This window comes from Tiliqua scincoides, chromosome 2, assembly GCF_035046505.1.
Source record: "Tiliqua scincoides isolate rTilSci1 chromosome 2, rTilSci1.hap2, whole genome shotgun sequence".
Classification (NCBI taxonomy): domain Eukaryota; kingdom Metazoa; phylum Chordata; class Lepidosauria; order Squamata; family Scincidae; genus Tiliqua; species Tiliqua scincoides.
This window is the reverse complement of record NC_089822.1, coordinates 21,352,380-21,376,490: the sequence shown is the minus strand read 5'-3', so window position 1 is coordinate 21,376,490 and position 24,111 is coordinate 21,352,380. Positions and strand designations below refer to the sequence as shown.

At 44.3% G+C, this 24,111-nt stretch overlaps 3 protein-coding genes across 4 annotated transcripts in view; 2 read left to right on the top strand and 1 right to left on the bottom strand.

The window, feature by feature from the left end:
• Window positions 1–1,069: 1,069 nt before the first annotated feature.
• On the top strand, window positions 1,070–6,832 carry MOCS2 (molybdenum cofactor synthesis 2). Of its 2 annotated transcripts, XM_066618299.1 has the most exons (4): window positions 1,070–1,195; window positions 3,928–3,999; window positions 4,090–4,211; window positions 6,706–6,832. In XM_066618299.1, the coding sequence occupies exons 1-4, from the start codon at window positions 1,184–1,186 to the stop codon at window positions 6,830–6,832; spliced, it is 333 nt and encodes a 110-aa protein (XP_066474396.1). In that variant the 5' UTR covers window positions 1,070–1,183. The 2 variants fall into 2 exon arrangements, with proteins under 2 accessions (XP_066474396.1, XP_066474397.1); XM_066618300.1 differs by lacking the exon at window positions 3,928–3,999.
• Window positions 6,833–8,656: 1,824 nt separating this feature from the next.
• LOC136642087 (molybdopterin synthase catalytic subunit-like) lies at window positions 8,657–17,531 on the top strand. Its single transcript, XM_066618298.1, has 4 exons — window positions 8,657–8,777; window positions 10,300–10,453; window positions 13,637–13,760; window positions 14,883–17,531. The coding sequence occupies exons 1-4, from the start codon at window positions 8,657–8,659 to the stop codon at window positions 14,949–14,951; spliced, it is 468 nt and encodes a 155-aa protein (XP_066474395.1). The 3' UTR covers window positions 14,952–17,531.
• A 5,332-nt stretch (window positions 17,532–22,863) lies between these two features.
• The window catches only part of ITGA2 (integrin subunit alpha 2), a 48,258-nt gene continuing 47,010 nt past the window's right edge, over window positions 22,864–24,111 (bottom strand). The window contains exons 28-29 of the mRNA XM_066615771.1: window positions 23,646–23,762; window positions 22,864–23,044 (exon numbers count right to left, since the gene is read on the bottom strand). Coding sequence (XP_066471868.1) covers window positions 22,958–23,044; window positions 23,646–23,762 — 204 coding nt within the window. The 3' untranslated portion in view covers window positions 22,864–22,957. The remainder of the gene's footprint in view (window positions 23,045–23,645; window positions 23,763–24,111) is intronic.

Sequence of the window (24,111 nt, the reverse complement as noted above, 5' to 3'; positions counted from 1 at the left end):
CTGGATAGGATTGGGCCCTCAGTCTGCCAAGGGAATAGGACAGGGGCACTTGGCTGACTACCTTGTGAACCAAGAAATTTTCCCTTACCATGTGTCTGCAGATCCTGGCAGTGGCGTAGCTAGAGGGGGTGCAAAGCACTAAGTTTTTCAGGGAGAACATAAGAAGAGCCCCACTGGACCAGGCCAAAGGCCCATCTAGTCCAGCTTCCTGTATCTCACAATGGCGCACCAAATGTTTCAAGGGAACACACTAGACAACCTGCGTCCTGGTGCCTTCCCCTGCATCTGGTAATCAGAGGCAGCCTACTGCTACCTTGCACATACCTACCATGACTTGTAACCCATGATGAACTTTTCCTCCAGGAATTTGTCCAATCTCCTCTTAAAGGCATCTAGGCATCACTACTTCCTGTGGCAAGGAGTTCCACAGACAAATGTGAACTCCACAGAGTTCAACAGACTCCACAGAGGGAGCCTCACCGAAGCGTGCAAACGGCCCCTTCTTCCCTTCGGAGCCATTCTGGGCGGGGGGAACGCCTCTGTTTTGCTCCCACCCCGGGACTGACGGGGGAATGGGCCACTGCAAAACGTAGTGCTTTGCACCCCCTCTGGCTACTCCACTGGATCCCGGTCCCGAGCCCAATCCTATGCACGTCTACTCAGAAGTAAATCCCAGTATGGTAAAATGAGACTAACTCCCAAGTAAATGTGGCTAGGATTGCACTGCAGCCAGATTGCAATCCTATGCGTGCTTTCCTGGGAGCCAGGCCCATTGAACTCTATGGGACTTACTTCTGAGTAGACACGGGTAGGATTGGGCTGTCAAGTGCCCGGTCCCATGAACTTGACTACAGATGCTGGAGATCAGGAGTGTCGGCGCGGGGCTGGGCATATAGGTCTACTCGGGAGTAAATGCCCCCGATTCCACCAGGCCTTCGTAAGCGCATGAGGACCTCCTCCCAGCCAGCGCCGCTGCTCCTCCTCAGCGAGCCTCCGCCTGCTCTGCCTGCCCTGCTCGCTGCTTCCGGGGCTGCAGCCGCCCTCCGCAAAGCCGGCCCTCCGGAGGTGGAGCCGCTTGCAGGCGGCCCAGCAGAAGCCATTCCCCGGACGAGCGCAGGCGTCAAGCAGCCGCAGCGGCAGGGTCGGCACCCGGGGGGCGCTGCCCGCCTCGGAGGGCGCATCCATGAGCTGCGAGGTACGCGCCGCGCTCCTGGGATGGGGAGCCTGGCCTGGGGTGGCCCCCTGCGGAGCTGCCCCTTCCCCCCGCTGGAACCTGCTCTCTGGCAGGGGCAGGGCCTTGGGGAGGGGTTTTGCGGGGGGGGGGAAGTTTCTTGGGGCCCCGTCCCGAGGGGGATCCAAGTGGGGGGGATGGGGGGATGCAGAGCCCAGGTCTACCCACCCCTGCAGCATCAGCAACTCGATGAGCACTCCAAAGTGGCCCTAAAATTTTTCTGAAATAGAAATTTATTGCAGAAAGTTGGCATTATCGTAGTTAGGCTCACACCAGAGTGGAAAGTGTCCTGAGTGCACCAGAACTTGCTTCTGCAGCAGCTGTAGACCCGCAGCTGTGTCCCTGAGCTCCTCAACACTCCTTCATGGTCAGCAGATCCTCAAGCCAGGTCTGTAGCAGACTGTAGCAGGTCGGTTTGGTCCCAGATTTGACACTGTGTTGAGGAGTGGCAGGTGCTTCTGGTTTGCATCTCACATGAGTTTGGAAAATGTAAGATGCCAGGAAATGTCTGGGTCCCCTCCTTTGGTTCCTGGGCCCCCTGTTTGACCCTGGGCCCAGGTAGAAGTTACCCCCTTTACCCCCCTCTCATGGACGCTGCCCAAGGAGCCGCCACTCTACTTTTGGATGAGCCAAACCAGGCCCATAGTCAGGATTCTAGAGGTGGGTAGGTGACTGTTTTTTCAGGGTGGGCACATGTCAGGTACATATATTGGTGTCTATGCCTAATAAAGGATTGTTCATTCATTCATATATTGGTGTGCAAAATTAAAGGATAAGCATGGAGAAACATCAAAGATCTGTAAATGTAAGAGCAGGCAAGCTGCTGACTCAGGGTGGGCAATGCCCATCATGGCCCCCCTCTAGCTACGGCCCTGAGCAGAGCGCTCACCCTGTGCAAGCAGTGCCCACCACACTGCAAGCCTTGGCCCCAGAATGAGATGTGAAGGGTGATGGTGTTGTGGTTAGGGGAGCGGAGAGTGCCCCACGCCTGCGTGTGTTCTGTTGTTACTTTGTAAGTCCCCCTATGCTGCATCCTGACCCTCAGGTTCCCAAGCTGAAGCCTGTCTTGCTGGATTCTGCTTGAACTCTACCCTTGCAAGGCATGCAGGGGTGGAGTGACTGAGCCGTGGCGGGACACAGGATGTGTCCCAGTATATCTGTGTGAGATGGAGCAGGACTCCTTGGTAGAATCTAGCAGTTCTGCAAAACACTCTTTACCAGTGGCATAGCTAGAGAGGGTGCAAAGCACTAAGATTTGCGGGTACCTGAACGTGCTGTGCAAGAGGCACCTCCCCCTCCCTTTCGGAGAGAACAAAGACAGAACACATTCTGCATGAAATTACGCATTGATTGATATATAACATGATGGTATTATTCTTCCAAATTATGATTTTAGTGATTTTGGTCACTAGTGGTGTCCCACACCCCCCCCCCCCCGGGTGTCAACTTACTAACACCTTATTGCAGCAGTTCTCAAACTTTTAGCACTGGGACCCACTTTTTAGAATGATAATCTGTCCAAGACCCACCAGAAGTGATGTCATGGCAAATGACAGAAGTGACATCATCAGGCAAATTAAAACAAATCAATATAAATAATTAAAGTAAAACAAATAAATAAGCAAAAGCCAGCCCTGTTCCACCAAGTGAATTTCCTCTGTAGCCTGCCTGCAATAACACCCCCCCCCCTCCAAAATCAGTAAGGTTTTCAGCCCTACCCAGTGGCCAGTTCAATTGAAGAACTTCTGTTTAAACCAGATCACTGTCAGGATCCACCTGGCTTTGCCAGTCTCAGAAAGGTTCACTTATCAGCTGAAGCCTCTGTTTTGATCCTTTTTAATGGGGGGGGGGGAGGCTGCCTTCTGGAGCACTTGTTTAGCTGCAGGTGCATAGGATCAGGACCATTCTGGTAGCCTTGCATTCTCCTTCACCTAATCTTTTGCACTAGCCAAGGCACACTTGCTTACTCAGGAGTAAATGCAACCATGAGGCTTAGTTTTGCTTTCCGTAGGACTCAATACATTCATCTGCTTGGAGGGAGGGACTTCCTTCTCAGGTGTTTTTGGGGGCTACATTCATTGGATCAGGACCATTCTGATGTCGCTGGATTCTTCTCACGCTGCCCTTTGAGACTGACTAAGGCAAGTTTGCCTACTTGTGAGGAGACGTGTGATATGGTTCACTTTCCATAGGGCTCCATGCATTTTTTGTTCTCCAGTTTTTTTGTCCATAACTTTTGATGGAAATGAGATATTTCACTCTGGTTTTTTCCATTGCATTAAGCTTGAAATTCTGCATCCAACGGTATATAATATGATGGGGTTATTCCTAACCACCGCAATTTTAGCACGTCACTCCCCCAGTGCGCGTCACCTGGTGTGGCCCGCACCCCTTAGCGATGCTACTGGCTAGTGATGCAGACAAGTAAGCTCTCAGTCACATTACCAGCAAACTCCTTGTTTGTATATGTATCTGTTTGTACGTGAAACATAACTACCCACAGACAAAGGCGCATTTTCTACACACTTGAGAGTTAAGGTGGAGTGGGCATTGACAGATTGCCAAATTCCAGCATGAATTTGAAAATTCTGGAGGAAAAACTGCTCCTTGGTTCTTGCATCAGATTCTCTGAAGTCACTTCATGCCCCACTACTGTATGTCAGTGTTTACCCTTCATGCATCCTGTTAATTATTAGAACAAGAGGAAATGGATGACAGTTTGCAGATGGGGGAATGGAAGCCCTGGAACATCCAGTAAGGAAGAAAAGGTGCATGGATTTTGGCCTTCTTAAGTTCTGTTATGTGAATATGCTATGCAGTGTTAAATTTTATTATTGGTCTGACCTTTAACAAAACAGGTGGTAGTGCTGTATTTTGCAAGAAGTGCTGAGTTAGCCGGTGTCCGCACCGAGATCATTTCTGTGCCCCAGCAGATAACATCATTGCAACTGTGGGAAGAAATTGTGAGGAGACATTCAAGGTAATGTCCTGTATCCGCACAAGTTAGTTCGTTTGGTTCTGTTGTACTCTAGTATTGTTAAGCAACTGAGGGCCCAATCCTATCCAACTTTCCAGCTCCAGTGTAGCCACAACACAGCCCTGTGGTAAGGGACCACATGTTCCCATACCTTAAGAAGGCTTCAGTGACTGCCCCCTCACCACAGGATGCAGCGCACATCCCACTGGCACAACAGCACCAGCACTGAAAGTTGGATAGGATTGGGCCCTGGACCATTAGAGCAGTGGTTCTCACATTTTTTACACCGGGACCCACTTTTTAGAATAAGAATCTGTCAAGATTCACCAGAACTGATGTCATGACCAGAAGTTACAACATCAAGCAGAGAATTTTTTAACAATCCTAGGCTGCAATCCTACCCACACTTATCCAGGAGTATCATTTACTATCATTGTTAAACCACAGCTGCGATACAAGGACATCTGCAAGAGGGATCTGAAGGCCTTAGGAGTGGACCTCAACAAGTGGGAAATCCTGGCCTCTGAGCGGCCCGCTTGGAGGCAGGCTGTGCAGCATGGCCTTTCCCAGTTTGAAGAAACACTTGGCCAACAGACTGAGGCAAAGAAGGAAGGCCCATAGCCAGGTAGACAGACCAGGGACAGACTGCACTTGCTCCCAGTGTGGAAGGGATTGTCACTCCTGAATTGGCCTTTTCAGCCACACTAGACGCTGTTCCAGAACCACCGTTCTGAGCGCAATACCAAAGTCTTTCAAGACTGAAGGTTGCCAACAGGTATACATAGTGGTCTGTTAAAAGTACGGATCTGTAACATTTCCCCAAGTGCAGTCACATACCATGGTAGCATCAAGTCTAATATATTAAAAATAAAATACACATTGAAATGAATGAGGTCCCCCCAGAAATTGGATTGTGACCCACCTAGCGGATCCTGACCCACAGTTTGAGAAACAATAAGAACAGCGCCGCTGAATCAGGCCGTAGGCCCATCTAGTCCAGCTTCCTGTATCTCACAGCAGCCCACCAAATGCCCCAGGGAGCACACCAGATAACAAGAGACCTGCATTCTGGTGCCCTCCCTTGCATCTGACATAGCCCATTTCTAAAATCAGGATGTTGCACATACACATCATGGCTTGTAACCCATAATCGATTTTTCCTCCAGAAACTTGTCCAATCCCCTTTTAAAGGCGTCCAGGTTGGTCGCCATCACCACATCCTGTGGCAAGGAGTTCCACAGACCAACCACACGCTGAGTAAAGAAATATTTTCTTTTGTCTGTCCAAACTCTCCCAACACTCAATTTTAATGGATGTCCCCTGGTTCTGGTGTTATGTAAGAGTGTAAAGAGCATCTCTCTATCCACTCTGTCCATCCCCTGCATAATTTTGTATGTCTCAATCATGTTCCCCCTCAGGCGCCTCTTTTCTAGGCTGAAGAGGCCCAAACACCGTAGCCTTTCCTCATAAGGAAGGTGCCCCAGCCCGGTAATCATCTTAGTCGCTCTCTTTTGCACCTTTTCCATTTCCACTATGTCCTTTTTGAGATGCGCCGACCAGAACTGGACACAATACTCCAGGTGTGGCCTTACCATCAATTTGTACAACGGCATTATAATACTAGCTGTTTTGTTCTCAATACCCTTCCTAATGATCCCAAGCATAGAATTGGCCTTCTTCACTGCCGCCGCACATTGGGTCGACACTTTCATCGACCTGTCCACCACCACCCCAAGATCTCTCTCCTGATCTGTCACAGACAGCTCAGAACCCATCAGCCTATATGTAAATTTTGATTTTTTGCCCCAATGTGCATGACCTTACACTTAGACTATGTGGATGGGCGGGTGGAGAGCAAATGCAGATAGGTACAAGCCTGGTTCTCTTTGCGTTGAAAATATTCTGTCATCTTGGGCACAGTTGAGGGTTGCAATCTACCCCTTGCTCTAGAGTCATTTTCAACCAGTGTATTATGGGACATTGGTGTGTTGTGAAAGGTCTCCGGGTGCACTGTGGGAGTATGGAGCGCAGAAGTCGAAAATCTTTAAAAAACGTTCAGGTCCTGCAGCTCTGTTTCTAGGGCAACTGTCTGTAGTAGTTAATTGTCTGGCCCTCTTCTCCCACTGGCGAAGGAAGACGGACAGACAGTTCATTACTATGCAGACAGTTGCCCTAGAAACAGAACCCAGAAAAGCCTCCCAGAAGCCGGAAGAAACATCACAACCAGCAGAGACCACAGAGGAGGCCATAGAGGTTAGTGTGCTGTGAGGGGGGGGGGGGGAATGTTGAAAAGCACTGCTCCAGACAGTGTGTTATTGCCTCCAAGTGGTTTCTTGAAGCTTTATCTGCTTGTTTTAAGAACTAAACTGCTACTTAAATCGTGGATGCCTGATCCAGCTTCTACTGACTTTGTTTGGTGCCTGAATTACAGTATGCTTGTGAAAGGCCAAACAAAATAAAATTTTGTTTAATTTTTCTCCTGATTGCGTCCTTTTAGGCTTGCTGCTATCCGGGATCAAGTCATCTTTGCTGTTCGCCAGGAGTACGTGCTCCTCGGGGATCAGTTGTTGGTCCTGCACCCGGGTGACGAAGTTGCCATTATTCCACCTATTAGTGGAGGATAGCTCTGCAAATACATTCTCTGGTATGTGGGGCTGATTTCCTAAATAGTAGTTATGTTGACAAGGACCTATATGGTGGCATAGAAATAATGGTGAACTGTAAAACCAGGTAGTTTACTTATACATATTATATGTAGCGTGTCTCAAGAAAACATACACACTTCATAGTGTCAAATTTATTTTGCTATAATACGCACATATGCTGCAGATGGTATGCTCAGAAGGATTTGATTGATTGGTTAATCAATTAGTTAATGAATTAGACCAAGTGCTTGAAAGTGCCTCATTGGCTTCTATGGTATATACCGCTGACATTGTTGACTAAGGGTCCAATCCTATCCAATTTTCCAATGCTGGTGCAGCCATGCCAGCGGGACATGTGCTGCATCCTGTGGTGGGGAGGCAGTCACAGAGACCTCTTCAAGATAAGGTAACATTTGTACCCTTACCTTGGGGCTGCATTGCGGCTGCACTGGGCTGGAAAGTTGGATAGGATAGGACCCTAAGGGATCTATAGACATCCACCAATGTGCGTGCTGGAATGGTTCCACACATCTCTTCAACTTAGATGTTTGCTCATTGTAGGTTTTCTGCAATGAAGTGTTTATGAATAAACTTTGTGTACATTTATTTTGAGAACCTTGTATGTATGTATTATGTCTATATGTTTTGTATAGTAGTTCTATTATAAAAATTAGAGAGAAGAAGAATAAGGTTGTTGTTATGACATGTTCCATAAGTCACTTGAAAATGAAAGGAAGATTAGCCCTGTGGTATTTGTTGGGAATAACCAAGAATAGCTAAAATTCAGAAATTAAGCCTTAAATTGGAATTTTAGTAGGAGTGGGTGGAAGTTGAGAGCCAAATGCACATGACTGTGTCCCATTTCAGAAGTTGCCCTTCTCAGTTGAAAAGCGGTATATAAATACTGTTAATAATAATAATATTCACTGATTGCATGGAGCTGAGAGGGTGGTTGTGCCAGATTGCCATGCTTTGTCACCAGTATGATTGCTGGCACACCCCCAAATGGCCATGTGTTCAATACTGGTCTGCATATGGCATTTCCTTCACCAGATTTGCAACGCTGTTTTGTAAGGAGTTCCGACAGAGAGCAGTTCTGCTTTGAATATTATTTGCAGCTGAAATCAGAGTCTGGTCTCAGATTCTCTTCATGCTTCCTGTGTGAGCCTACAATACTGTTTTCTTAATTAGAGAGCGTGTTTTCCTTCAGGGCAATTTGTCATGTTGTGAAACATTACGTAAGCTTCCATCATTGAGATTACATGTACTTTGATCTTGATTGCATGTTGATGTTAGTCGTCTCCATCATCACCACCACCACCAACAGCCTGTGACTATTTAAAAAATCCATCTAACTGTCTTAAAATCCATGTAATTTAAAACAAATAATTATTGTTGTTCACAAATAAACATGCTTAGTAAAGGAGATTACCACTTGACAAATCGAAGAGCATTTCTTGGCAACATTCCTTCGTTTTAATCACTGTTATCAATATCTAGGGGCAACCACTCATAAATGAACCTTTTCAGAAAAGGGTTTGAAATATTAATTGATGAAAAGTTAGTACAGGTTTAACAAAGCCCATCTTGAGAGGCAAAACATTATATGTGAAGAATAATTGTTAATGTGCATTAAAATAGTATAGTACATTATGCTATGTGCAGTCTCTATGGTTTTTGATATGGTTTTGATAAGGCACATTTTTCTACCTGAAATGTTATTGCATATTGCAGCCCAGGGAGCATCTTGCACCTTATTCTCTAACAATAGAGTTCTGTTGCTTCTTTCATTCTAGAGAAATCATGAATGAAACGGAGGATGAGCTGAAGAATTTTATTACACTGAACTACAAGAAGCTCTCGGCAGATGAAATCTCAGCCCTGGTGATTTCTCCTTGCTGTGGGGCTGTGACCCTGTTTGTGGGTGGGTTTGATATACACAGCATGAATCTCTGAGTAAGAGTCAGCAGCTCAGTAAATTGGTTGCTTGAAAAGACAATTGCCAATATAGAACTGCACACAGAAAAGCAAGGGTGTATAAACATAGGGAGAGATGGAAAGATGTTGAATGTGAGAGGTCTATGTGGTGCGATACAAGGACATCTGCAAGAGGGATCTGAAGGCCTTAGGAGTGGACCTCAACAAGTGGGAAACCTTGGCCTCTGAGCGGCCCGCTTGGAGGCAGGCTGTGTAACATGGCCTTTCCCAGTTTGAAGAGACACTTGGCCAACAGTCTGAGGCTAAGAGGCAAAGAAGGAAGGCCCATAGCCAGGGAGACAGACCAGGGACAGACTGCACTTGCTCCCAGTGTGGAAGGGATTGTCACTCCCGAATCGGCCTTTTCAGCCACACTAGACGCTGTTCCAGAACCACCTTTCAGAGCACGATACCATAGTCTTTTGAGACTGAAGGTTGCCAACTACTACTATGTGGTGGAGTAAGCATGGAGCAAGGGAGAGGCATTTGTTGCAGTTGTATCTTTGAGCATAACTTTAAAGCCACAAGGCTTAGAACAGTGAAGGTATACTGGTTTATCTGTGATGGCTGAGGAAAGGAATTGCATGGATGCATGGGAAATACCTGCATTGCATCTTTAGCATGGCATGTGGCAGTACAAACCTCTGATACTGTAGATCTATTTATACCACCAGAAGTCTCTGTGCTCCAGGTGGATCAGTCCTTTCCATGGATACATCTCACTTCAATGCATTAAAACTGCTACTGCCAGAGATGTGCCTGAACAGCATTTCTTTCAGAGACTACATGTTTTTGTTTTGAGCATATGTTTTGTGCAGGTTAACTGCACTGGAGGTTTTAGCATCTGAAAGCCCCCGGTCCATCATGACCCTGCTGTGGTGAAGGAATGTTCCAGAAAGGAGGTTCCTGTCACATCGGTGGATGCTTGCTACACTTCCAGTCAAGCATCACTGACCGCCCAATCCTATCCACACTTTCCTGGGAGTAAGCCTCATTGACTCTAAAGGAACTTATTTCTGAGTAGACATGCATGGGATTGGGCTGCAAGTCAAGAACAAGGGTGGATGTGTGGTGTAGATGTGCTTGCTGTTAATCTACTATTTTTGGCAAGTTCTTGGTAAGCCATCTTCTAACTTGGGGATGAGCGGGACAGAGCTCTGTTCTGATATTGAAAACAAATTCAACTGGAATGTGTGCAGCCTGTTCCTTCATTCCAAGTGCACATCTACTCCCAGTGCCTCTGTTAGCACCTGCCTCCTGTTGGTGGATCTTGGGTTCTAGTATTAAATAAAGCAGGTCCTACAAGCTGGGTCTCCCCACCATCCATGGATCTGCTGACCTCCTTTGGGGCTGTGTTGACTGTTGGGAAGCATACACTCGTGTTGACTATTATGACAACTAAAGGCAGTGGCCTAGCTAGTCTCTTGCTGTGGGTCAAAGTTTCAGTGAAATACTTCCATTTATTTCAGGAACTACCAGGAATAACTTTGAGGGACGAAAAGTGGTACAGTTAGAATATGAAGCATACACTTCAATGGCAGAAGCGGAGATAAAGAAAATATGCACGGATATTAGATTAAAATGGCCATCAGTCAAGCATATAGCAATACAGCATCGGCTGGGGTATGTATGACTAGCACGCACGCTTTGCGCTCCGTTAAACCCGTTAAATTTGAATATGGATTTGATTTGTTTTTAAGCAATAGAGTCTCCTTCATGGTGAAGTGAGAATGGTGGAGACAGCTTCAGCTATTCCCTAAGGTAGCAATAGAAGCTAATGTAGGATCAGTGTAGGCTTTCATAGTGGGGAGAACATATTTTAGCCAGGGTCTTAAATTTTGTATTGATACAGATCTCTAATGTGTTAGATGCTGCGTGCGTATGTTTTATTTAAGCTTCTAGGCTGCTCCAACCCTGAGGCTTAAGGCGGGATACAATATTTAAAGCATGCCGCACATACAAAAACAAGCTTAAATAAAACATACTCAATTACAGACCAGCAGCAGGCCAGAACAGCAAAGCCTTTCAGATCTGGCCCCCGAGGACCGTAGCAGTGGGCTGGGCTGAAGGCTTTAGCACCGCGTCCCCTCAGGGGGTCTCGCAGCAGTGCATCAACATCATTTGCTTCTGAAAGATATATTCTATTTTTAGTTAGTGGTTTTGAATATTATCTCACAGAAAAGTGGAATATACATCTGTTAAATAAATAGATGATCAGTTTATGGATGATGGCCGGATCCCAAAGGATCTCCTCTATGGAGAACTCGTACAAGGAAAGTGCCCTGCAGGTAGACCACAGCTGCGATACAAGGACATCTGCAAGAAGGATCTGAAGGCCTTAGGGATAGACCTCAACAAGTGGGAAACCCTGGCTTCTGAGCGGCCTGCTTGGAGGCAGGCTGTGCAGCATGGCCTTCCCCAGTTTGAAGAGACACTTGGCCAACAGACTGAGGCAAAGAGGCAAAGAAGGAAGGCCCATAGCCAGGGAGACAGACCAGGGACAGACTGCACTTGCTCCCAGTGTGGAAGGGATTGTCACTCCCGGATTGGCCTTTTCAGCCACACTAGACGCTGTGCCAGAACCACCTTTCAGAGCGTGATACCATAGTCTTTCGAGACTGAAGGTTGCCAATACAATACAGTTTGGGCAATTCTTCCCCCTTCCTATCAGCACACATGCTAAATGATGTGCATGCTCAGCTCCTGACCCCCCTCACTTTCCCTGCTTTCTTATAGATCCCCCTAACTGCATGAGGGGGTGTTTGTCTGAACTTCTCCCCCAATGTTTAGAGAGAATTAAGGGGAAAGTGAGGCCAGGATGTAAGTATGCATGTAATTTAATCCATGGTGCTGATTGGATGGGGTAGGTATCATCCAAACGGACCCAGGTATAGCTTTCTGGAGGAAGTGTAACCTTAGGTTGCAACCTAAAGTTGCTTGTGTGGACTTTCCTCGTATGGATGGATGGAAGCTTTCCATGCATCCTTGGATGGATGCTTTAGTGGATCTCTTGGAAATGGAGTTTCAGAGTTGTGTGGCAGCTGCTGCCCACACCACTCTACTTTCTCCTGTTTATTTGTCTGAGTAATTAAGATGCTACATTCTAAAAGTGTAAGTAGAATGCAATGTCTGGGTCTCTTACGTAGTAGCTTGTCCAGAGTCTTCAGGATAGTTGTGCATGTCTCCCAGAGTGATTATAGGCAGTCCTGCTTCACTGGCCCAACTCTCCCAGTGAGTGAGAAGTGCATGTTCCCACTCTGTTATTGTGTATTCTACTATCTCAAAGGTCTTCATACTCTGTGGCAAAGCCGGGCACAGTTTTTTTAGGCAGAAAAAGCCCAACTTTGAGTACAAGTTCTTGTGCATATTTACCCGATTGTCAAATGCACCAAACAGGTGAGTGTGTGAGTCCTCAGGGCAAACTGCTCTATGGTAGGTGCCATCACCCCTTCTTACAGCCAGTCCTCCAGCCAAGGGAAAACTGAGGTCCTAATAATAATAATAACTTTATTTTTACCCCGCCTTTCTCCCCGAAGGGACTCAAGGTGGCTTACAACAGATTAAAAAAACATAATTTAAAACACATAAAAAACATTAACACATGTCATAAAAATAGCAGTCAGATAAAAGATAGGTAAAAAGAGCATAGAGCAGCAGCAAATCATAAAAGAATCAGGCCTGTAAAAAATATTAAAAGATGTTAAAAAGATGTTAAAAAGGCCGAGAACTCAGAAGGCTTGTTTAAACAGAAGGGTCTTCAGGCCTCTCTGAAAGGTCTCAAGAGAGGGAGCCATTCTTAAGTCAAAAATAGAAGGGAGTTCCATAGCGTTGGTGCCACTACTGAGAAGGCCCTAATTCTTGCTGCCGCCCCACGTACCTCCCTAGACAGCGGCACTTGTAAAAAGGCCTTCTCTGATGACCTAAGAGGACGAGCCGGATTGTATGGGAGTAGGCGATCTCTAAGATACCCTGGCCCAGAGCAGTATAGGGCTTTAAAGGTCAAAACCAGCACCTTGAATTGGTCCTGGATACGAATGGGGAGCCAATGCAGCCGCTGGAGAAGCGAACTGACAGGGTCGAACTGCCTACCTCCAGTAACCACACAGGCCACCGCATTCTGCACTAGTTGCAGTTTCCGAACCGTCTTCAAGGGCAGCCCCACATAGAGCGCGTTCCTCTATGTAGTCAATCCTACAGACTAACTTCCCAGCCCTTGCAAGCCCTGAGGTCCCCCAACCTCCAGGGACTCAAACCTCATTGTTTTGGTTTACTTCACAGTAGTAGGCCAGACTTGGATCAACCAGTTCCTTTGGACCACTCAGACATAAGCCTATAATAATAAATGGTTATTTAAAGAACAGAACAAGATCTTGAATGGCAGATGCTTGAGATAATAAATACAGTAAACACAATGATGAAAATATATAGCTAAGCTCCTACACAGACTAGATTTTCCCTGCCGTAGTTGCTTGTGACTTTTGATGTCATTGCCTAGCTTCAACTGGGAAGGCTGCCAGTTGACCACTCATGATCTAATTATTGTTATAGCAAGTTGTTTTTGCATGCAGTCTCTCTGTCTTTCCTTAATTTGTTTTCCTCTTGAATCCTGCAGAGTCTGAGAGAGACATCCAGTTTCTGTCTAATTTAAGATTCCTAGAAAATGTCCTAGCCATCTTTTTTTAATCTGTGCTTAATAAGACTGTGAAAAAGAAAAAAAATAAAGCCATAACCTTGATTTAGTCATCTAAAAATCAAATTAATGTAGATAAAAGCAAGAACTAATGCCAGTGTTTACTTTCTCTTTAGTTTGGTTCCCATTAGTGAAGCCAGCGTGATGGTGGCCATCTCTTCCCCACACCGCGCAGAATCTCTCGAGGCTGTGAAGTATTGCATCAATACTTTGAAAGCAACAGTCCCCATATGGAAAAAGGTACTGGTGCTGCAAACTCTTGCTTTCCAAAGAAAGGTGCAATAGATTCTGTTTATCCCTCAGATGCTTCCTAGGCACTGCTGATCATATGGAACGAAATCCTGGTTGTTGTTAAGGTTGACTGGCTACTACTAATTAGATGCCAGTGAACCTCTCCAAGTTGGGGCTTAGATAAGACATTTGGGTTTGTGAAGCTTGATGAACTTCTAAAGCTCTCCAGATTCTCCAAACTGAAACTTTGGAAAAGGTGGCCAGCATCTCTTTCCCCCACCCCATCCTTACTGGTTCAGTAGTAGCGGGAATGGCAGTGGCTTGTAGGGAGCTGAGAGCGTTTCTCCTTTGGATTGACCTTCTGACGTACTAGTCTGCTGAAATATTTGCTAGGTAACATTCCTCAGAGCCCAGTCCTACACCTGGGCAGTGTGGCTGTCATGCATGCTGCAACAGCCATTGCAACAGTGTCATAAGGCACTTCACGGAGATGAACAGTGTCAGTGGAGAAGCCAGCACCAGTTGAGATGCTGGGCCTCTGTGCTGGTGGGATGACCAATGGCACCTGCCAATGATACATTCCCTGCTGAGTGGTGGGGAGGCCTTCCAAGGCAGGAGGAGGATGGGAGGAAGGTGGGGGGAGGGCAGTCCAGGTGTGGCTCAGTCCTGGGAGGAGAGTGGGGATGCCAGCAGAGGCTGCCGCTAAACCTCATTCCCCCATCCTGTGCCTGAAGTCTCTACTGGGCTGTGGAGCTGGTACAGATCTGCCCCATAGGGGTTGTCTGGTCCTGACACGGGGTAAGGGAACCAATATTCCCTTAACCCAAGGAGACCTCCAGCTGCCCGTAGGATACAGTGGTGGCCATTTTGGCGTTATTGTACCATGGCACTGGCAGTTTGGATAGGACTGGGCTGCTCAAAACAGTTTGCATGTCCTCAAGCCTAGAAGGTAATGGAGAATCTGTGGCAGGAGAAAAGGCACAGTGGCTGTTGGAAGTCTACCAGTAGCCCTGGCAAGACAATCCAGATGTTACAGCGTACTGCATTCCTGTATTGGACTAAATCTCTTGTATACGTTCTGACTAGATCATATCTGCAAAACTTCTCATCCGTGGCACTTTTGGCTTTCAGGAGGTCTATGAAGAGGACTATTCCTGGAAAGAAAACAAGGAGTGCTTTTGGGCCAAGTCAGAAAAATAAAAATTTTCCAGCATGCTCATTGGGACTGTCTAGGTGTAATTAAATAACACAAAGGACAGTTAGGTTTTAATTAAATTTACAGTTAATCTTTTAAGTAAGTTGGTGAAGCATTAACAAAGACCTGTTTAGGGCTAACTTTATATGGGTGCACAGTGCTTGGTTTCTTTTCTTCCTTCTCTCTTTTGATGAGTCATAACTAGTGCTGATTTTGGTCAAAAGCTGAATTCTTCAAATTTTGAACCCTGAATTTTAGAAGCTGGGCTTAAATCCTCTGTACTTTCAGAAAATCATTGTCCTTATAAACACCTGTAAAGAAAATGGGGAGAAAAAGTATGGAGTACCTGCTTAACAACCAGAAGCTTCTGTCTGTAGGGCTGAGCAAGTCCCCTTTCTAAAATCCTGGAGAGCCTTCTCTACTTAGTGTAAACAGCATCTGAGGTCACTGGATCACAGAATGCCCCCACCAACAAGGTGAATCCCCCCCAACCAGGGGCCTTCTTAGGGCAAGAAGAGGGTGCATGCAGCCTCTTCCAGCCCTCTGAAGGCCTTCTGAGGCCTATGGAAGGCATAAGAACAGCCCCACTGGATCAGGTCATAGGCCCATCTAGTCTAGCTTCCTGTATCTCACAGCAGCCCACCAAATGCCCCAGGGAGCACACCAGATAACAAGGCCTTAAACATCACTTCCATTTTTGTCCAAAAACCCGAAGTGTGCTTTGAAGTCCCTCTGGAGGCCTCAGAAGGCCTTCAGAAGCCATGTGTGATCTCTCCGGCCCTCTGAAGGCCTCTGGGCAGGGCAAGGAAGGCAGTGGGGGATGGCTGGCGAAGAAGACAGCACTACCACTGCAGGTGTGGCGCCCTAGGGCATTTGCCCCCCTAGGTATGCCAGTGTCGGGGGTAGATGGACTATATAGTCTGACTTGGTACAACACAATATCCTTGAGTGGTGATTCTTTACAGTGCTCGTGTCCAGGCATGATTAACAGCTGTTTTAACCAATGGGAGTAGTGCATTCTGGGCCAATTGGCACTTGTTTGCTGCATTTGTCTTGCAGGGAACTTATCCCCAGTGCTATCCTATGTATTGCTGTATTCAGCAATCTAGGATATCTGCACAGCTTTTAAAAAAATAACACTGCATTAGTCCCTTCTATTTTAAATGTGTGTGTTTGCTTTCAGCAAATGGAGGCTTAGGGAGGACAATCATTTTTTAAATAGTCAAACTTCTTTATAACTGAAAATACATTAGTAAATATTTTTGATGCTAGTCACTTGAAAGAGTAGACTCTTTGGATAGGTGAATAATATATTCTGATTTTATTCTTCTAGGGGATAAGGTACAAGGATGTTTACTAGTCCTACAAAATTGTTCACATTAGTAAGCAGTGATAGTAATTTTATTCTCGCCTTACAACCTACTCTGCTTACCCTTGAATATAGTTAACCATGACCAAGTCACATTGAAATCGATGGGTTTTAGGGCCCAATTCTATCCAACTTTCCAGCGCTGATGCAGCTATGCAAACAGGCTGTGTGCTGCATCTTGCAATGGAGGGGCAGTCATGGGGGTCCCTTCAAGGAAAGGGAATGTTTGTTCCCTTACCTTGGGGCTGCATTGCCACTGGAAACTTGTATAGGATGATTACCTAAATTTAGGGTGCAATCCTAACTCCTTATGTCAGTGCTTTCCAGCACTGGGAGTGTCCAAAGATATTATTTTATATATAGCATACCCAGTACTTTTGGTTTCAAATATAAGACTGTCTGAAAGGGCAATGCAACTCTGAGGTAAGGGAACAAACATTCCCTTACTTTTAGGAGGCCCCTGTGAGTGACACCCAACTGCAAGATGCAGGACATGTCCTTTTGGCACCGCTATGCCGGTGCTGGAAAGTACTGACATAAGGTGTTAGGATTGCGCCTTTAGTTTGTAACCTAAGCATATAGAAAAAAATGCTGAGGAGCAAAAAGATGTTAGTAATACTACTGGCTCAAGATTCTGGTATATTGGTTGGCAGCTTGGTTTAATATTAATGGTCCTAAATCAAGGTTGCAGTTGGACCACCTAGCTTCAGCACTGGTCCAGCAACAACCACTGATACTGCTGAATGATTTCCATCGTGTGATGTTATTGGGGTATTTTGAGGGGGATGGGGTTGGCTTTGCACTGCACTGAATGGGGGCTCCTTAGGCCCAGCGGAACATGGAAGCAACTATAACCCTGAATTGGACTGAACAGAAATAACTGGTCACAGCAAGGTGGAAGAATGTGCCAGCTTCTTCATCACCACTGTGCCCAACCAGGATGTCCTAGAGCTGTGATCATGCAAGCCTTCAGGCACCTTACAGGCTCAGCTTGTTTTGAGTGAAATTCTCAGACTGGGACATCTAAGGAGTAACTTAGCTTGCCAGTTGCAATCTCGCCACAAAAATGCTTTAGTGCCTTTTGGGAGTGTCCAAAGATATTTTTATACTCAGTACTTTTGGTTTCAAATATAAGACTGTCTGAAATCATGTATAAATTTGCATTGCTAAAAGGATGATGTTGCTGTAAAAACAAAACTGGATTTTTTTTTTGAAAGAGAGGCTGTTGATTTTGATAAAACAAGAAAAATTAATATACATTGGCAATGTTAAGGAATTGTTAAGTCTGAGGCTAAGAGGCAAAGAAGGAAGGCCCATAGCCAGGGAGACAGACCAGGGACAGACTGCACTTGCTCCCGGTGTGGAAGGGATTGTCACTCCCGGATTGGCCTTTTCAGCCACACTAGACGCTGTGCCAGAACCACCTTTCAGAGCGCGTTACCATAGTCTTTCGAGACTGAAGGTTGCCAATACAAAGTAAAAAAAACTCTTGGAAGTTTCTGGATATGGAAACAAATATGGGAAGGAAAGCAATACTTGGAGTACAAGTCTTGCAAGAAGCAAATGCCAGAGATACTTCAAAAATTGAAGTATCAAAATTGTTCAAAATTGAATTTGGAGGGCAACTTCAGCATGGAAATGGACACGGGTGAATTTTCATGCAAAGAAGGAAATTTATGTGTGTTTGAAAAGGGTATTTGGATCTGCTCCACAAGTATGCATTGGGTATTAGCCAGTAGGTGGCAGAGGAGTGACTACTGTGAAACAAAGCTTTGGGGGAGGGATACAAGCTTTTTAGTTTGAAAAGAAGGGGGAAGCTGCTTTTTCATTACCATTGTAAATGACTGAGTTCATTTTCATAATTAAAATGAGTAGTATGTTTTCCTGTTGTGTCAACACTGATAAACTTGAGAAAGTAAAAAAAAAAAAATGTTAGTGGTATTGCATTTTTATCTGCAGTTGTCTGCTTTTTCCTGTAAAGATACTCTGTCAAAACATGGACGATAAGTCAAAGACAGGGTTGTCCCATACTTAATAGTTGTGGAAAAATGGAAGTTTTAGCAATTGTCAGAAAAGGCCATCACATTTACTTAAGCAAATCAGTCTTTATTTAACATACCCCACTTCGCTACATCAGTTCTGCCATTCAGAAACAAAGTGCAAAATATGCATACAGTGATGGCAACACTCACTTCACCTGATGAATTATTTCCTACAAAAAAGGAAGATTGTTATTTAGTGCCATCATTCCTCATGGCATTTTACACAGCATGAGAACAAGTTCCTGGCCAGAAGAGCTTCCACTTTTTAAGGGAAAAGTGATGATGATGGAAACAGATGCAGTGAAAATATTCAGAAAACACACTGGGTTGAAGTCAAACTATGACATTCCTTGTCCATCTTCCATTCATATCTGTGTGCATCCAACATAATCTGAATGGGTTTGTTTCCCCTGAGAAAAAGATGCATATCACCCTGCTTAGAAAACTGTCATGCACAGAATGGGGCTTCTTGATCTGAAGGTACAGAGAAGACAATGGTCAGTGCAATCTTCTGTATGTCTACACAGATGTAATCTCCACTGAGTTCAATCAGGCTTACTCCCAGGTAAGTGAGTAGGATTGCAGTTTTAATTTCCCTTATTTAGTGTGAAGTAACCAGACACTTCAAAGGCAGGTCTTCAGTGAGGTTCTATGATTGTGGCAAATGAAGAAAAGTGTTATTTGGGAATTATTAATTCTGTCCTTCACTAACTACTGTATTTACGTGAAGTTACAGAAACTTTCAGATCTTTGTATGAAAATGCCTTTCTGCCTACCCTGTGTTTCACACTGATCATACCAGTGATCAATATGAAACTGAAGTGCAAAGTTCAGATTATGCCAACGGCAGCTTTAGAGATACTTGTCCAAGCAGCCATGAGATAGTTTCCCTGGGCAAATTTAATAACACAAAAAATCCTTGAAAAGTATCTCACAAACCCCAGTGTTGTCAAAGCAGAATATGTTGAATAGACAAGCTATTGTCTTGTAGCTTAGGCAACATGCATCTATTAGAAATGTACACCTCTGCATTTCTGTCTTTGGTTGCGGAAACAAGTGGTTTCATTTCATATTGTAGCTTTCTGTAGAATATAAAGATTCACATAAATCTTATTTTTAAAACGGATTTGCTACCCTTGCTCAAATTTTAAAGTCCAAATTCTCAAGGCTGATAATTTAAAAGGAAAAAATAAGTACTGTATAATGAGTATGTAGCTAACTAGTTTGACATTATTTATTTTGAGGGCAAATCAGTAGTCAGCTGGGTTGGGTGCCAGACAAAGTCCCATGTTCCTCAGCAGACCCTGCTGGCCAGGCTGAACCCTGAGCCTTCAGTGCCGATAGTAGTGGAAGCACCCAAGGTACCAGCAAGGAGTGGATGGTGAGAATCAGGTGGGCCCAGTGCAGCACTTTGCCCCAGAGGCCTTACAGCCCAATCCTATGCATGTCTACTCAGAAGTAAATTCCATTAGATTCAATGGGGTTTACTCCCAGAAAAGTGTGGATAGGATTGGGCTGTTAGTATCTCAACAGCAGCACTAGGGTCAGTGCAATTGTAGTGTTAACTTGGTCATTAATGAAAGGTGGAGAATTATAGGTTCAAATGATGGGTTTGGAAAGTCCTCATGTTTGTGTTAACTGAAGGCCCTTTGCATGTGAAAGGAAAGGTGCTATGGAGCAGGAAGAATTATGCAATCCTGTGCCCTTACTGTGCCCCTAATCAAATTAATTGCTACATACATTAAAATAGTGCCTTTAGATATACATAAAAAGTTAGTAAAACAAATTTCCAAATACATTTTTTAAAAAATAAAATGTTATACATGCTATAAAATTACTGTACATATTTACATCAGGTTTTAGCAGGTTTGCAGTGATTGTGGCAGTTGAAAAGTTCAATGAAGTATCAACAGTAAAGTAACAATTGGTTGACTGCTATCAAAGAAATGGCATGATGCTTTAACTGAATATGTGGAAACCACTGCTATCAACTTAACAGCTTTCCAAATCAAAATGGTCTAGATTAGAAAACTATCCTCATGTCCTGCACTAAGGCGTTTTGTAGGACAAGATCTGTGAACATTTGTATTCTGATCTTAAAGATTTGTACAGCAGCATTCTTTATTCAACTCAAAAGGCTATTTATTCACCATGTAGCTACATATATACTGCATATGCCTGCTTTTGCATATACTCATATATGACTCTACGCAGATAAGGTTGCAGGTGAACTGCAACTCTATGTAGCTCTTGTTCTGCTCCACCTGTGAAAGGCACAGTGGCTGTGGATTCAACACTCATGTCTACAAGAAAGTACAAAGTTTATGGAGCTGATTAGCACAGCAAGGCATTAGGCACCATTCTGATTTCTTGATGGCACAACACTCCACATTATAGCTTTTCATATAGTTTCAAACAAATTATCAAAACAAATTGCACATTATTCATATTTTTAAACTTATACTTTCATGAATTACTTGCATATAGCATGAAGAATGAGAGTCTCATTCACTCTGACTACTCAACTCCAGAAGAAAGCAGAGAGAATGGTCTTCATGGGAGGGGGTAAAAATTACTCCATGGGGTGTGGAGCGATAAACTCCATGGTGTTTACTCCATACATACATAAACTCCATCCTCACTCAGTCCCATAGCAACCTTCATAGGTAATGCTAGCACCTTCTCTTCCATTATTAAGGAAGAAGACAACCTGAGCTCACCAAGTCCTAGATTCCCTTCCTGCACTACCTCTTGTGGAGCAGATCAGCCAGTTGCTGCCTCACTCAAAGATTATGCAAATCCCAGGAAGTATGCCAAATAGTACATAAATACCCTACAATGATTAGAACTACTTGGCAGGAAAAAAATATATGCAGTGAAAACACACACACACACCCTTTACGATGGTACTCAGTTCGAGACACTATAGCATTGTGAAAATATTGTGACGTGAACTCAATAACATTGTTTGTTGGTAATTTGTTCCAAGACCTTGGAAGTTGATGTTTTAGCCACAGAATACATGTATTTCCCTCTCTAAAAAGCCATTTAAAAGGTACCTACTTTACTCTTTAGGGGTCATGGTTATCAGTTTACACAATGTTGTAATTATAAATTACAAACTTGTAAATTATACGTATTTGTAAATTATAAATTGCAAGGCTGTATTCTTCCCACAATACATGCCTAAACAATAATAAAAAAGTTGCTACCAGCTGACAGCCCAATCCTGAGCTGTCCAGAGCTCCTGGACCCGGCGGCTCAACGGAGGGCTCCCACCGGATCCTGCGCCTCCCGCGCTACCACGTCCCCTTCCCCCAAGTAAGGGAAGCAGCAATAGGGCTACTCACTTTAGTGGCAACCTTTTGGTTGCTGCTAAAGTAAAGGTGCTCGTGTAGGGCAAGCAGCCCTGCCCGAGCACCTTGGATCCTACGGATCCGCCTCTCCTCCCCCTGACACGTCTCCCTCCTCCCTGAAATGCCTCCCACATGCCCCTGGCCACGACCACATCCCCTGTTCTGCAGCCCAGCGGTCCAGGAGACCACCGAGCCGCAGAACCCAGGCACCCGCCGCACGCTGGCTCAGCGCCTGCTGGAGCTGGGCTAGCTCCAGCGGGAGGCTGGCGGTAAGCCCCGCAAACATGCCTTGTGGCACATTTGTGACTGAGGTCCAAAGCACGGAGCCGCGCCGCAGACCACAGGATCGAGCTCTGAGATGCTACCTAGAAGGCTTTCATATGCATCAGCTAAATCCTTCCCTCCTTATACACAGCTGGGATGTTAAAAATGCTGCTATTGGCTGAGATGCTACCAAATGCTTGCATTTACATTTCTAATTGGTTTATCTATCACCCACGAGGTTCTGGTATAGGCAATTGTGAGGCCAGTGTAAATTGAATAACTTATTGCATAGTGAAACTTTTTTTACTACAATTTGAGGGATCCATATATATATGCTGGCTTACAGGCGGATATGGCCATAATATAGAGATGTTCAAGTATCCTGCAGGACTGAGATTATCTCTTCTCCCTGTCTCTTGCTAGAACATGTCTACAGTCAAGCATCACAAGCTGTCTTTTAAACTAATAGGAACTTCAGAAGCATGATGCAACACATGAAAGTGATCAGTGTGCCACAGTCAGCACAGGTGCACACATGTAAACCTTTTGCACACTAAAGGAACTCTCTGCAGACAGAATGTTAAAACAAAAGCCATCCATTTATGGAAAAGTGATTGTATCCTGGGCCCCCCCTTACCTATCAATTATATGAAAAAGCATTTTATTTCTGACACAGTTCACTACTACTGCCTCTGGTCCTGCCATTTCAGAAATTCTATTAACAAAATACAAGAAAACATTAGATAAAATATTTTAAATTCTTATAAACAAAGCCCCAAACCGACCAGCAGTTATTACTAAAATAAAATGTATAAAAAATCTCATCCATAAAAAGACATTTTCATTGAAAAAGAAAGAAAAAAAATGAGTGATCCATTACAGTAATCTGCAAGGTACTCCAGTAGATGAACCAGTGTGATCGCAAGCATTGCTTATGGCTCAGAGGGTTAAAGTTCATAGTCTTATTACGGTGATGTACATTATCTGTTTTTGGTGAGTTCTGTAATTTCATCCATATCTTCCACATCCTGTGCTATTTTCTTATATTTCCTCTGGAAGAAACCGAGCTGTAAGAAATTTTGAAAAACATTTTAACACCAAACTTATATGTTTCTTAAGGGGAATTATTAACACATTAGTTTTATGTAGGCACTGAAGCTGCCTCTTTAGTGGACACCATATAAGACTATATCAGTGTGAATGCATGATTCCTGTGTCTGATGTTTTGGTCTGGTGTGGCTGTGTGAGCCACAAAATAATACACCACTGTTGCAATAGCTACACATGTCATATGAAGAATATGATTCAATTATTAATCATGGGTGCAGCAATAAAAAACAAAGGTGCAACTCTCTTTCTGAAGGCAGCTATTGCTACCATCATATCAGGTTAAATCTCACATGTCAAGTTTGTATTAAGTTTCCTTAATTAATTCTTAATTGTATTAAGATCTCTTCCAGCGACTCCAAAGAACTTCAAAAATTTTTTTTTAAAAACCCAAAAAGTCAAATGGAAGGTGCAAGCCATAGATTCCATTACAACATGCTCAAGTTTTAGTAAAAATAAAGATTATTCAATATTATTATGAAGTATTTAAAAAGATGCTGTTTATGTACTCAAGAAAAGCAGATCTGCATTCATTTTTGAAAGCATTAAATATTTACTTACTTTCCATAGAACAGCAACTATCGCAATCAGTAAGAGGAGACCTGCCAAGACACTTCCTATCACCACTCCAACTGGTACTTCTGCTTTCTCATCAGGCTTTATTAGTGTGAGTGGGATCTAAAATAAGAATTTGCAGTTATCACAACATATAAAATAGGATTTATACCATATAAATGTTATCAGTACAATCTGCATACACTCCTTGGGCTCTAGATGGAGAGATGCAAGACAATTATTTGCTGTTCCATGGAGCCCAGGGAAAATTCATTGTTGGGCCCAGAAACCCTGGAGGTCACTGTGGGCTGGCCTTCTATTATGGAAACAAAGGCAGGTGGAATCTTACAGAATTCTCCAGGACTTGATTGTTTTGTAATTCAGTTCCTAGACATAACAGAAATGGTTTGCACAAGTCAGAACATCAGAAACGAACACTGAATACTGAGTTTAAAGAGCAGCTCCTCTCCCC